At 39.0% G+C, this 15,617-nt stretch overlaps 1 protein-coding gene and 1 long non-coding RNA gene across 20 annotated transcripts in view; one reads left to right on the top strand and one right to left on the bottom strand.

Moving 5' to 3' along the window:
- Nucleotides 1-353: 353 nt before the first annotated feature.
- LOC111255412 (clavesin-1-like) overlaps nt 354-15,617 on the bottom strand; it is a 61,217-nt gene continuing 45,953 nt past the window's right edge. For 7 of the 19 annotated variants that reach the window (XR_015321366.1, XR_015321360.1, XR_015321363.1 and 4 more), the window contains 9 exons: nt 15,177-15,489; nt 13,947-14,168; nt 6,814-6,989; nt 6,039-6,167; nt 5,596-5,695; nt 5,001-5,060; nt 3,978-4,134; nt 3,265-3,665; nt 354-1,386 (listed from right to left, as the gene is read on the bottom strand). Coding sequence is in view for 5 of the 19 variants with exons in the window: in XM_022788064.2 (XP_022643799.1) it covers nt 1,371-1,386; nt 3,978-4,134; nt 5,001-5,060; nt 5,596-5,695; nt 6,039-6,167; nt 6,814-6,989; nt 13,947-14,168; nt 15,177-15,477 (1,161 nt within the window). In the remaining 14 variants the exon portion in view is untranslated. The other 12 variants (XR_015321389.1, XR_015321380.1, XR_015321395.1 and 9 more) reach the window with 12 other exon arrangements.
- On the top strand, nt 9,248-10,859 carry LOC147758248 (uncharacterized). Its single transcript, XR_015321430.1, has 2 exons — nt 9,248-9,725; nt 10,716-10,859. It is a non-coding gene; the product is annotated as an uncharacterized LOC147758248 (long non-coding RNA).

Here is a 15,617-nt window from a genome sequence, read left to right on the forward strand (position 1 = left end):
GTTTCGTCAACTGCGGCTTTTAAGGAGCATCTTTTATTGTTGATTTGTTACAATATGACGAAGTAGTTGTATCCTAACGTTTAACTGAATTCAAATTAGGATCCTGTAATTCAATCGAGATGTAGAATTTCATACGATTCAATAGGCTTGGTCCACAGATACAGTTCTCCAGCGTAGAAAAATCGTACACGAGTCATCTAATTTTATAGAAAAAGAAGAACGCGCCCATTTATTTAGAACCGCTTTGTCTAAATTACAGACATCTGCGCAAAGGCTGAGGGTCGTCTTTTACTGAGTCGGATTACAAGATAAATTTATCTATCAGGGTTTCTTTTAAATTGAAAACACAACAATTATTCATTTAAACATCGGACATTTATTTAACCGCATTATTTAAAAATGTTGGACTCTTAGGATTGATCTGTTCCGTAAGTCTAACATGGCTTTCCGTACTCTCGCTTTTATGTAAAATTCTCAGCCAACGCCGCGTTTCTAACCTATACCCAACCACATTTTTATAGAGATAGACCATATAAAAGCAACACCTTTCCTATGTAGGCTTGAAACAAAATACGATTGTGTCGGTACAGTTTGTTCATTTTAATTGATTGCTTGAAATCGCGACGTAATAACAGGCCAACTACATTGTCCCTTTTGTTCGTGAGCCACCCACCCGACGCTTCAGTTACCATGAATGAATGAATGAATGAGAACGCGCGTCTATCGGGAACAGGATCGTTACAAAAAGGCCAATCATACTACGTCGCATCTAAATCCTCTTCCTAGTAACATATAGAAATCAACCGAATCTCGCCAATATTTAATACAATTGCTATTTGTAACATCGTATCGTGTCTTTGTTTCGACTTATTAGATATGTTTTTGGGTAGATATCAGCATTTTAATTATCGGTATATCGTCATCGTTATATGTGAATGATCCGACTCTCAATAGATAATACAGCGGCAATACCCTTTTGGTCATTTGGCCTGTTTTTCTTTGTTCGGATACCAGTTGCGTACCACACGTGACAGCTGTTCGATGGCGTCTTCCTCTTGTGGTCGCTTCAACGCGACCCATAATGTCATGTGGTCTACCATTGTCCAGTGACAGCTAACACTGTGAAGAGATACATCAATGACGCTAAGTATCAATTCTTCCCTGACTGATTTTCTGTTGCGGGTAAGGGGTGATATCGGACGGACCGGTCGGTAGCCCTAAACAGTTGTTACTTTGTTCACATGTCGCAAATCTGCCTACCTGCCTTCTGGCTCGTTTGGTTGTCTCTTTGCTCGGAGCTGCGTACTCGACGGTCAGGCAATTGAACGACTGCGGGTAGACAACTGAGGACCGTTGAAAATAGTGAGTCTTCACTCGGAAGAGTGCCTGCAAATGAAACAACGGTCAGCACGCAAGAGGACGGCACGCATGACAACAGCAGCAGCAACAACAACCACCACAACAACAACAACAACAACAACAGCAGCAGCAGCAGCAACAACAACAACAACAAGAACAACAGTAGCAGCAACGACGAGAGCAGCAGAGACGCGACGGCCCGGATACAAATACAACGACATTAATCACGAACCATGGCAATAATAGCAGCAGTCAAAACGTTATTAAGAAGGCCTAGTCATCATCAAATTCCCGGGCAGAGGGTTAGATATGGATGCAGAAATATCAGAAATCAATGAAAAGGTCTTAAGGACCCGCCTAAGCTGTAATGGGGAGCTGCCACGGAAAACGTTATCATTTATTAAGACGTTTGCAATTACGGCACACAGATAGGGCAATTCAGAGGTGAATGGTTAGTTGAAGTTATTGCGTATTTTCGAGTCAACATACAACTATGCGTATGTTAAATAAGCCTGTTGTCCTTGTAGATGTTAATAAATAGGGGACGTTTATGTTCCATTCTAGCAAAGGAAATCATTGACTTAAGGTCGGTCCTATATGCGCTACGCAACATGTCAATGAGATACGCGTATTGATTTATTAGTTTTCCAGTGCCAAAGTAAAGGGGATATAAGCGTCGTTTGATAGAATGCCATGTGCTTTAATATGTTTTTATTATATAAAGATTCATTCCCATAAATTATCTAGGAAAATAGATCTATTTTCATGTTCAGTTTCACGAAGCTGGTGATGATCGTTCTTCCTCTTTAGTCGACGCCGTCATACACACGTACATACATGCCCAGGTCGATTTTGGTAGGCAGAAAAAGACAAGCAAATGAGCATTGCTACGCCACCCACGGCGCACAGAACTTGATAGTTCGGCCTTAGGCCTTAAGCTCTACATGTGATTACCAAAGAAGAGACAAGCATGTAGGCCGACATTTGATTACTCGAAATTAAGTCGAGGCGAGGCAATGCGAGACCAGCGCTTATGATACGCCCTATGATAAAATGAAGTCTTATCATAGCTACTGCCAAAAACGATATTTGCGACAAACGGTAAAATAGTAATAATGATAACGGTGACGCTGTATCTGAAAGTATAGTATACACATATCAGATATGCGGATGATAACACGAACACCTTACTCGTCTTATTGAAGCCACAAACATTTTATTTAGTAGTAGGGTCTGTTCGCTAAAGGGAGTCTATATCTAAATCATATCCCTTAGGATTTAAGTGAAAGCACTCGAACGTCGGCTAGTTCGATGTGTATGTAATTGTATGAGATTTACGTACAGGGTTTTTGGCGAGATAGGCATAATCTTCACTGTTAGAACAAAGAAATAACGGCGTTTTTAAGCATTCGCCTCATGCGCTGTTTGTCTCCTATAGTCTGTCTCGTAGTGTGTCTTCCAACTGTTAGGCACTAAACACGCAATCAGCATGCAGTGGATCCATTCAGGAGTATTCTGAACGGAGACGTGTATAATAAGGTGGTGCTAATGGTGTAGGGAAATAGCACAGAGCGATGGATATTTGTGTAATTGATTGTTTTTAAGTGCATTCGTGTTAAGAAGAAAAAAAAGAACCGTTTCCGCGAAATTTCTGCCGCGCACCTAAAAAGAGGGAATACAAAGCCTTAGATGGAGAACGATACCCCTAAAGCTGACAAACTATCCAACTCCAAACTTCCGAACAAATGTCTATGGTATATAATATATAATTGATAGTATAGGTGTAATATGTTACGAACAAAAAGCAAGTCATCCTTGTAAGAAATAAACAAAACAGGCATTCTTCTAGTACATAATACTCAATCGGGAAATAATTATACGAAAATGGCGTCTAGATATCTTTACCATTTCCACAGAGTCCTCGCGACAAGTGTGCTTATGGAGTGCAGCTGCAATTCTGCCTACAGATGTCCCTTTGACAAGATCAGCCGCCAAACTGGTAGCGGGCCGCCCCGGGGAGGCGCTGACTAAGAGTTGGCAGAAGAAGCAGGTCGACCTTGCTCAAAGAGAGCGTATCAGCGTACAGCGTATTTGTGAACAATCATACACGTGCTGAATAAACATTCACGTTCGTTCGTTCTTCCTTCCTTTCATTCAGCGGTTGGGCAGTCATAAACATTTCTACTATTTTTTACCCTCATCACTATGGTCTCTTTCATACATAAGTCTATTAGGCGTTGCGTAGGCTCGTCACGGCCCGAGCAGCATCCGGACAAGTTTCAGGCGAAGCGGAAATGACCAGAACACTGATGGCAATAGAGCAGGCACAATAGGCAAATATACTTTAGTTCACTCCAAATCCCATACTGTTGTTGCAAATAGCTGTAGAGGTAAAAGGCTGAGTGGGAAGTACCGTCGCCTGACAGAACCCCGGAAGAAAGCACAAGGGGATAGAGGTATTCCGAATGTACAGGCTAGAGCACCAGGTTAAGGAAATTAACGACTGTTGCAAATCAAAGAGCGTATCTTGACTCTTCGGGGCTTGTTGGCCTATAGAATTTGTCTTGCTCTAAACTGACGAGGTTATATACTAAGCATTGCTAGAATAGATATCCAACCGGGTGAGCGAAGTCCACAGCTTCATGAAACCCCAACCTCCACTTCCACCGCCTAGACGACATTTGGACTCTTTAGGGCGAAGCTTCTCGTCGACGCCCATTTCGTCCATCGACATGATCAACGGGCACCGCCGCTCGAGCTCCTCAAGCCACGTTTCTAAAATAAGTAAAAAAATTAAAAATATGGTGGGAAAATAATTAGATGTTGTGTTTTTCAACCCAACTAATAAGGGCGTTACGGATTTCTATTCAAAAGCTCATAATTGGGAACAGTGGCTATTGGTCGATCACTCCACATGTAAGCAGACTTGTACAGGACTTCTATATACAACGCATATATATATATATGTATGTATATATATATATATATATATATATATATATATATATATATATATATAGTTTAAATGATTATAACTTTAGTTTATATTCGAAATTAATAACTATTTATTTTAAATGTAAAATAACCTGCATACAATAATAACTTCTTCCAAACGTAGATGTTCCAAAAATCATTACGCTCACTATAACGGTATGCTGTTAATTCATAAACTTTAACAAACATTTTATTCTGTTTTGTGTTGTATCATTGATCGACCGTGTCTTTAAACTTTCCAGTGTCTTTGTCGGTTCTTCGGCGATATTTTAAGTTCGCCCGCAAGAAAAATCAGCCGGCATCAGGTCTGGGGACCCGTTCGTCTACCCGCTTGTTTGAAAGACTCATCAAAATACGTATCCATATCACAATAACGTAAATGTTTTTTTCGGTTAGAAACAAAATTTGCCGTTTTCCCCGAAATCTTCTTGAAAGTATACTATGCAAATTCTAGCGGCAGATTCATTTGATAGACCATTGCGTATACTGTTTTAGGATATCATACATATATCTCGCTTAAAAATGATCACTCTAGCCTTATATTTGCCACATCATATTTGACATCCTCGATGAATAGGCAAAATTTCCTTACAATTAGCTTAAAATTATGCTTTAATTTATATACAATATGCTTAAAATTTATTTACCAGTGGCAGTGAGTAGCGCAACGCGATGGCGCCTATTCCCGTTGAACTTCTGTTCTGACCCTGGTCACATAATTAATTTTTGGCTGCCGAGTCGCACAAAAGTCCTTGTCTAAAGGTATCATAGTATGTGGCTAATATCTAGGGCCGATTTTTTTGACGGTAATAAATATAATTTAAACCTGCTCTATCGTAAACGAACGTCCGCATAACGTTACCCTCATTGATCCGTAGCACTTAGGAAAATACTCTTTAAGTTACAACGGAAACGTCCCTGAAGCAGAGGATGAACTAGCGCGTTTATTGGTACTACACTAACGTAAAAATTCTTCATCGAAAACTCCAGAAATCAAACAAAGCTGGCTTCAGCATCTTTAAAAGGCATATGGAAGCAAAGATTTTTTCATTACGATTATCTATTTTGCTTACAAATTGTCCAGATCTATACAAGTATATTAAGCTATTCTTTCAAACGAGTTAAAATGGGTTCGTTATAAAAGCTTTTTTTCAAATTATTTTTTCAAACAAAATAATTTTTTTTGAAAATACCTTTACAAAGAGAGTTCGGATTTGAGAAAAAAAAATAGACACGACATACCGCACATAATCTTCCAGGGAACAGAGCCTCCAAATTCGAGTGGAAGAATTTTCGGGTCGAATTCCTTGTGAAGTGAATTGACGTCTGTATGTACGAACATCTGTGGGGAGTAACCGTTCATATGATTAGCGTTAATTCCTGCCTCTTTGCGACGGAACGGTAATTTTTTCTAAATTGTGCCAAGTGCCTAGGCGATTTCTCCTTGCTCGACAAATGGCTGATTGATATTTACGTGTCAACAAGACCTACATAGATATCCGAACATATCTACCCACATAATGCAGAATACATGCCTCATATCGTCGAGCCATGTTTGTTGGTCTCATTTAGAGAGAGAACTGCTCTACGAGAATGAGCTCGTTCTCTGAAATATTTATCGCATATATCAATGAGCACATGATATTAAACAACGTGTGCTTCGTTTCGTTTCTCTGCGTACTTGCCCTTTTTTGCAGTTTAGGACTAAAGAAGCTGAGCACAAAATCGGTGAGCGCAGATATATATCGAGGCACATTGACCCAATGAATGGATTTGTGCCGCATAGGGTAACCTTTTTCACCTGAAATCATCACCTAAACCAGTGATGTGAAGAGATCCAACGACAAATCAAAAAAATGATTTATGATATCGTATTTTCATACGTTCGCACTTCGTATATAACGTTAGAAATTTTTTCCATATTGACGTATATAAGCAGAACGACTTAACGGATATCAACTGAACATTGGTTGAAGCTGTTCACGCTACATTATCCTAATTATTTAGGGCAAAGAAGAGACGCAGTCGTACGATAGTCTGATCGGCCTCCGTCGTTATCGCCGAGATACAGCAGGCCACCGTGTGGGCTGACTGAGTAAACAAAACTCTGTTTTTGTCAGCATAAACATTCTTATATAAAATATGCAATAAACATTTTGAATTCAGTTGCGTAACATATTCTGATTTATCATGGTCCAAGAATAAATCAAATATTAATTTAACGCAAGGGGTCCCCATCACGGAATACTAAACAATTTTTGCTCGATTTATTTTCAAGGCTCCTTAGTAGCTCTAGTAGAAATTAATGTAATTAGGACGTAGATAAAGCAATTGTGACAGTGTCATAAAGAACCAAACAACGCAATATGAACTTCTGATAGATGAGTCAGGATTGACAGTTGTCCTCGATGTGTCCTGCGAAGTAACCAAATAATCAAAGTTTGGAAGAGAGGGGGTTACCCTCTGGACGTCGCGGAGGTTGACGTGTGCAAGATGATGCAGTCGGAAACCGCTTTCGTCGAGGATATACGTGAAGCCTTTACGCTGGTTAACTTCGTCTTCGAGTAGAGCTTCAAACGTTAGAGAAAATGCCCGATAGATGTCATTCGGCTTGTGGCGAGAGGTGTCCAATGCACCTGGAAATGAAATAAATTTTAGGCTGTTCCATAGATCATTATAAATCGCTTTTGATTTTTAACTTTTTTTTTTTATTTGCTCATGGGCAAGTGCTAGGCGGTTTGTGTCAGCAGGCTAAATCAGAAATAGGTCAAACATGCACATTGCTGTTAACTTGATTGTGAGGCGTGACACACTAGAAAAAAGGATACTCTATAATCTAAATATATTAAGTGGGTTCATAGGTGACAGCTGTTTTCAATAGCTTTCGATCTTCAATCTGTCGTCGGTTGATAATCAAACGTTATATAGCGGCATTGAAAAGCTCTTTCTTATGTCCAGCGTGATCATAAAATCACACTTCGGACATTAAGTATGGCACACTTGGTGATTCTTCTTCTTCTTCTTTCTTCTTGACATGTCCTATTTGCTTCCTGTCTAGATCGAAAAAGTTATCGTATCTGGATGGCGCGTACGATATGGGTACGAGATAGGTACGCTATGGGTATTACCATGATAAGCCTAATGCTGATCTAAAAATGCACTTCATTTCGCTAAGTAGTCGACTTCGTGAAGAACTGGTTTGAGTCACTTCTGAAGGAGAATGAACCTACACATCGTAATCATAGAGGCTGCATGTTATGGGAAAAATGTGACATGTACCTATTCAATATGTCCGTGTTTAGAACACCAACTTGAAATTGAATCTTGGAATCAAAGTAAAATGACGACAAGCTCGCTCACCTGGTCACTAGCAAACGAAAAATAAAGAGAAGGAAGCGATGCACAAAAATGGATATTGGCTGTATATTAATGGAAGATTACAAATCGTTGAAAAACACTAGTCTATCAAACTAGCGACTCGCAAGCTGTTGGGTAAGTTCTATAATGCAAGCAACAAACACCTGGAAGATTGGACTTGATGGGCAAAAATAGGAGTATTGAATTCTCTACATTTCAAAAAGCGTGTTCACGTTGCTAGCGCGTATTTACTTTCACATTCTACCGCTTAGGACCCTCGTTTGTCCTAGAATATACGATAATTTTTTTCACAACAGTCTTTTATAGCAAGTCGTCCTTAATAGGTTAAAAGGCCGACTTGTTCGGGACTGAGGAAGCTCATCGACATTCAGGTTGCGCGCGAAGGTATAGGGCAGTACTGTTGTTATTTATTTAAATAGAGAACGGTTAGCGTCTAGCTTTGATATCGGATCAGTTTGGTACAGGACTGACTGAAAGGCAGTAAGAAATTTTGCAATTAGTAGGGTAACAATTCGAGTGAGGATGGGTTTATAGTTGATAGGCGGACGGCAAACAAGTTGGCTGACAGTTCTTAAATGTCGAATGGATGCTATAATATGTTTTGTATTCTACGAATATGGAGCCACGTCAAAATTGCGTGGAATATCCGCACATAATGCAGAGCTCAGCCCAACGGAGCAGTAATGGCGCTACCCCTTTGAAGAATAGATCTGGGTATAGCTCATTCCTGTTGCACACCGTTTGCATATATCATATTTTACCCTGTAGTCACTAACGCAAGATAAAAAAACCGCAACGACTATTGTATTTTATATAGCCGATACATTACGACATGCGTAACTTTTCGATAAATATTGAATAACATATGTTGGGGCATATCCACCAGACTGGGTCAATTTGCGCTCGAATAATGACTGCAAACGGTCGTCGTAGGCGATATCAATGTATTTCTTTGTCGATGCGTCTACATAGCCCCTAGAAATAGTGTTGCATTTCCAATGTCAAAAACCTTGTCTAACATGGCTAGCAGTCACTGACAATCAGCAGTGTACATACGGATGTTAACATAACATAACAGCTTAAGCTTTCTTATGGTACAAAAACGTATTGAAATGAAGACCAGCCAATGCAAATCATGGCGACAAATAAATAATAATAATAACGAAAAAATCCTATAGCAATTATGAACCATTTATCTTCATTTGTGTGACTCTGACTAGTAACTACTGGTGCCATACTACCCATGTAAGATTCCTTACGTCCAGTTGAATACGAACGGCAGAATATAATTGCCGACGGCAGAATTTTAACGTTACGTAACATCGCGACAGAAAAGTCGGACATGTTTTTATAACTGTATGATCTTTCAATAGTTTTTTCCTCAAATGATCGTGCGACAGTGGTCACACGTTACTATGACAATCGCATAATCTCTTCTATAACAGTCTGCCGCCGACACGATGGTCGACATTGAAGACGTTCTCTTACCGTGAGCAGAAGATATCCATACGTAATACTAATTATAGTAAATTTGGAACAAGTGCCATCGGAGTAATGATATTGTATCGTTTGTAGATGTAAACTTCTTTGAACGCGGTGACAAATACCTAAGTTCATTTATGATATTGTTGCGTGTCTGCTTTTCTATATAAAGCACAAGGGGCGCCGGGGAGGGTTAAGGAGATAACGATTTAATAGAACTACCTTTTCCTCTAGGATACATGTTACATAATAGGAGTTTTTACGCAGAAGACAAACGTTATTATGGAAACACTCATGGTTAGACTGTTAAAAAAAAACCGACGGTTGGATAGCGTTAGGAAAGATGACAAAACGGACGTGGAATAATACCGAATAAAGTGAAATAATCCCGTAGCGAAGGGACAAATCACAGTTAATTATCCAATGTTCTGTGTACGACAATGGGAGCAAATAGGAAAGGATTCGAAGTGCAGGCGGTTTGCACGACGTATGCATCGGAATCTCCCCGCTATGTACGTACGAACATCTAAATTTCGCTTTGCTTATGTCAAGCTTATGTAGCCAGTGTTTATGGTATCGCTACCTGCCGTAAGAGAATGATCATCAACAGACGCATCGGTGACGAAAAGACTGGCTGTTTATTAACAGCGATTTTTATAACTATCTAGTACGCCAATCAATGTTATTCAATACCATCCAGTGCTAATCTTTCCCCTTTTAGAAATCATAATGGCCTTTCGTTCTATTAGCGTTGTTTTTTTTTTACTTTACTATTTTATTTACTGCAGTGCCATTTTCGCAATTTATAATAATAGCAATAATTATCGCATTTTGTGCAGCACATATACATGTATGTATAATATATATATATATATGCAGGCGTAGATAAGTGCAAACGACTCTGCATTTCTTCTTCGAATGATGGTCGCAGTAATTACGATGCTGCCTTAGAGGTACTGTCGATATAGATTTTTCTAATAACCGGGATGGTACTTATATGGGTAAATACAGCTTTCTTTTGAAACGCCTATATATATATATATATATATATATATATATATGGTTTAAGTCGTTATCGTGGTGTTTGTAGTTTTTTCCTTTGATATGGAAAACATGTGACAATGCCAAGGTGGTAATGGATAATAAACTGTTCACCAAGATACTGTAAACAGATATGATTTTGCTAAATATATCTGTGTATATACATATGATCAGCATTATTCATAATGGACGAAACGTTTAATTATACAAGCTAATTTCTTTCGTAGATGCGTAGGTGACTTATCTAGTGACTAATAAACCTAGACCTACTCAGGCACGCCGCTTCGGTGCAGCATAAGTCGAAACGTATTTGAAGGCTTATTACAGAGGACGCTTCCTCATGTGAGCCTTTGCGAGAACTACTAAAACGGATGATGTCTTTGCGTAATCATGTCGTTAATGTGGCCATCTTCAGGCCGCCATCACTATAAAAAAAAACTTTTTGTGCTGTATGTATATAGCTCGATGGAACGTTTTTCAGACACAAGGGTGGCCCCATGGAGCAACAGGAAGTTACTATATGTACCGATACCCGGAAAGGCAAGGTGAATGCTATATTAATAAAAAAATAAATAATGGACAAGTCAGTCATTCAACTTTATTAACTCGTTGGTTCTCATTTTCGCCCGTCACTAGGAAACTAGCCCAACAAAACCTGACCCATTTATCTTAGCTCTCGTCCCCAGTCCATTAGACCTATTCAGCTGACCGAACATGCTCCGAATTAGTCGCATTTAGCTGATGAACGACCCAGCAAGTAGAAAACTCGTCAAATTGATGCGTAAATTCGTGAGAGTTAAAACATCAAAGTGATTATTTGGAAAAATCCGACTGTTTAAATGTTCATTATCGTGCATGTTTTCCCTGCTGGTAGATGACTTGTAAGAGAGTTGCATGCACGGTATGCTAACGAAGGATGCGCGCCGTTATGAGCCCACGTATGCATCATAATAGATAGAGTGCTAAAAAAAAAAAAAAAGGCTCAGCTCGGTAAATGGGAGACAAAGTACGGTTGATTATCTAAGGTCCTGATTATTAACAAGTACTACTAAAAATACCGCTCATGGATTAGAGTTGTTAATGCATAGTTGGTGTTGTTATTTCGGGTTTTACGTCCAGTGACAATGCCGTTAAACATTTTATCAGCCGGCTAGCTTCCCACGCATAATGAAAAACGTCGACATACAGATTGGAACCTAAACTGCTTGTTTCGTGTCTCCCAAATTTGGCAGCCACTACATCGTACGATCTGTCCAATTTCCTAAAACTAACCTATCGATTTTGAATATGAGATACACTAATAGATACAAAGATTTGAAGCATTTCTACTATTTCGTTTGCACTTACCTCTTACTTCTTTGAATTTCTCCACTGCGATACGTAAAAAGGACACACTATTCGAAGGTTCGTGTAGTATTTAAAGAATAAACTTCTTTTAATACAGCTTTTTTTTTTTCAAATCATCAGGCGTCCTACATAAAAAAAGTGGACGCAAAAGGTATGCTTTTAGTCGATTGTCGGATCAGTAGTTACCTATACGGATGAAAAATGGACTGGTTCATATAGGTATTATTCTAGGATAGTCGAATCAGAGCTGAGGGATTTGCCAGTGGAAGCCAATATCCAAATCCACAATAGACAGTTCCTGATGTTGGCCGTGAACGCTGATGACGCTGCCCAAAAAGGACGCCGTTACGGTATAGATATACCACACGAACACGAAGTACGCTGCAGCCTGCAGTAGACAATGCCACGAAGCATGGCCCGTAGTGTTTCTTGTCCTTCGCAGATAATTTGGATAAGCGTATTATCATGCGATAAATGATGTGATAGATAAACATATTTTCCTCACTTTGTGTACCTCAGGACAACTATAGAAAATTTTCCTTGGTATGATTTTTTGTGTAGTGTATAGTGCTCAATGATCTCTGTCGCCAGAGTATATTCTTAAATGGCGAACGCCTTCGAAATTTTTTTACCTATACGTGGAAAAATCTCGTAAAAGATATTACCGATACAATATATATATATATATATATCGACGATAATAAATTTAATAGTTCTGCAAATGTTGACAATTCCTTTGTTAAGTAAAATGCATTCAATGAGGAGAAAAATGGTCAGCCTTGCGTTTGAATTTCGCAGACGATCTCTTAGAATATAAAACACCTGTAGAGAATCGAAAATAATAGCCTCTGAATAATAATAATAATAATAGAATCTGCCTCGACGGAGAGTGTGATGTCTGTGAGGACTTTTGCCAACACTGAAGTGGATTGTCCCTTGAGCATTTGATATATTGTCGTAATATCTTATTTTTCTTAGGGAGTTATGTTGATGAGAGCTCAGCGATGCTGTGGTCAGGCTATATTTACGACAGAACCGCTATTCTAGGACCCTCTTTCCGGTCAATTTTAAGCATATTCATAAGCACTTTATGAGGGCTTGGATCTTCATTGCATGCGAGCAGTAAGTAACCTCCTGAGCAAAATATTAAAACAAAAACTATCGCAGTAAATGACACCATTAATCATTATAAAATAACCCCTATATTTTACCATAACAGCTTGTGTGTCCCATCGAAATTAGGGCACAAAGGAATTTTTTGTGGTAAAAACTGCTTTTTCTCCTATGGTAAATTTCAACGTTATTTATAAGCTTTCAAGGTTTAGCCTTCCCGATTGTCCCTCGCTCGAACCAAAACGAATGTACTGAATAAAGCATTTTGAGACAGTGAAAACAGACTCGGAAAGCTGGATGGAATACACATAGGCAGTTTCAGCGTTATCTGAACATTGCTTTTTGGAGGACGATAGAGGGAACTGATCCTTTACAAAAGGATAAACAAGCGGACGTATTACTTAGCTGTGTATAGATAGTGAGCTCGAGCCTGTGATTGCTGGCCCAGAATCAATAATATGGACTAATATATTTTAAAGAGGAGCACGCATCCTTCTGTGTAGTAGACGGCGATTGAATAGTGGATATGAGAAATAAGACTGAACCCATTATGCAAACATGTGCGTCAGTGAAGCAAAAGTAAAAAAGACTATGGTCAGTGTGGGGCGATTATTGACACCCTGACAATGCATTAGTGCTACGTGTGCTAGTGTAGCATGGGGTCCAGATACGATGTCTATTAGACCTTTGAGACTATATCCGGCGTCTGCGAGAAATGTATGGCTTCGTTTGTAGAAACTTAATGGACGATTGTCATTAGTCTCTGTTTGGTCACTTGCTACGATTTGCTTCCAGAAATAGTGAAGGTTATATATAGGATGAGACAGGAGCTTTTTTTTGTAAATGGAGTTTGCTTTTGCGCAAGTCTACTATAACAATCCTTCGGTCCGTTAGAAAATAGATATGATTGTTTTCGGTGTTTGTGAGTGTCGACGAGAAGCGCCGGATGTTAAGGCGTCACAGTAGTAGAAAAGCAAAACAAACTAAGTCTTATGTTTCTCTTACTTATCTCATTCTTGAATTATCTCCTAGAAGCTACACTGATATTATTGAAATAGCTAAGAGCCTGCGCTGTTGTTAGTTTATATACCTTAATCAAGCCTCGTTGCGGTTAAATAGAAATGGTATTTTCCTTGCTTCGTATATGTTGGGTATGTAAATCCAAGCACTACAAGGACTCACGCTAGTATTAAAGTTCTTCTAACGCAACTTCTATTAATCGAGTCACTTACCAGCAAGCCCAAACACGATCGTTCTGCCTTCAGGATCCTTCTCCATTAGCGGGAAGAGATAACCTCGAGAAAGAATATCCCTTAAACCTTTATCGGAAAGGTCAGGATTCTTGAAAAATATAGGGTAATGTGTACGAACAGTCAGATACCGATCTAAAGTATCCTGAGCAGACTGGAGACAATACTTCCGTGTACGGAGAAATCTCAACAAAAATGAGTCGTCTGAAACATCAATAACATGTCACAATACAATGCTATATTTAGAAAAAATAACATCTTCATTAACCAATTACTCAGTCTTATTATGATTGTTAATTCAGTCAGAATTATGATTCTTTGTTTTACCCCCCCCCCCCCCCTACATTTCGCCCGTAGTTATTTGAGAGAACTGAAAAAATGTTAATGCTTTGTCATGGTGGACAGTGGCCGGAGAGGATTCTGGTGACATCCTTATTGATTCCCTAATAAAGTTTTTAGTATAGTTTTTTTTAGTTTTTTACTATAGGTATCTTAGTATAGTAAACGCTACCAATGAATGAAGACCCTTTTAATATGTTTAGGGCATTCACAGATGCCACTTTCTTTTGAACACAAATAAAAGATCCCCCATAAAATGCCGATGTTGGTTCAATTAAATGAGAGAGTAATATAGAAATTCATGAGATAACGAGCATAAACTAAGCAAAAATATTTGAAATCAATAAGAGATCGACAAGAGGGTCGTCCATGCTTTTCGTTTACTAATGAGAAATTAATTACACAGCGCCGTAAGTTTTATCTCATCTGATACGTTCCTTAAGATCATAGAGGAGTGCGACAGGTACGTTGACGCCATAATAAACGGCATGCAGACTGTCAACTTTTATTCAGTTCAGTATTTTCAAAGGAGTCCAACGATAGGTCCTAGTGTCATTTTCCAAATAAAACAGGACAGTTCTGCTTAAGTTGCACGGGTTAAGCAGGTTCAATTAAATCATAACGCCGCTCGTCTAGTCCCAATAGAAGCCAGCTCTAACTTCGGTGAAAACTCTAACGATAGAGTAAATGAAATTTTCTTTTTTGAACCTAGCAAGACCTATAATTGCTATATGATCGTAATGATATATATATATATATATATATATAATTTAGGTATATTTGAATTTATTGTATTACTACTGTTTAAAAAGACCTAATTCGAATGATTATTGAGAGCTTGATGATTTCCCTAAGAAAACATAAGACACAGACCTGTGCGACAGTTGACAAAATGGGGCTGCAATTTAACCCATTCGCGGAAATCCTGAAGCAATTTTTGTTTAAGCTGTTCATTATGCTCCTCGGACGGTTCGGCGAACTCAATCGCAGGATCCAGTGCCTCCTCAATTCGCTGTTTCTCCGCGAATCTTCGCTCTTTTTTCTCACGTTTTCGTTCTTTTCTAGACTTTTTTTTTGATTCCATTACACTGTCTCCGCCACGTTCACGACTGTCGACGTCGATAGCTGGGACGGCCACTTCCACAGCGTCTATTTCACCCGGCGTCGCCACCATCGTAGCGATAAACTTGTTCAAACGAAAACAACAAAAAGGACAATTATCTATGATGATTGCATTGAAGGCTTCAGTCTGTTTCTTCTGCTCAAACCGTCTGCTAAGATCACTGTAAATTTATCAAATTGTCCTTGTAGCTT

The sequence above is a fragment of the Varroa destructor genome, unplaced genomic scaffold (assembly GCF_002443255.2).
Source record: "Varroa destructor unplaced genomic scaffold, Vdes_3.0 BEIS01000001.1, whole genome shotgun sequence".
Classification (NCBI taxonomy): domain Eukaryota; kingdom Metazoa; phylum Arthropoda; class Arachnida; order Mesostigmata; family Varroidae; genus Varroa; species Varroa destructor.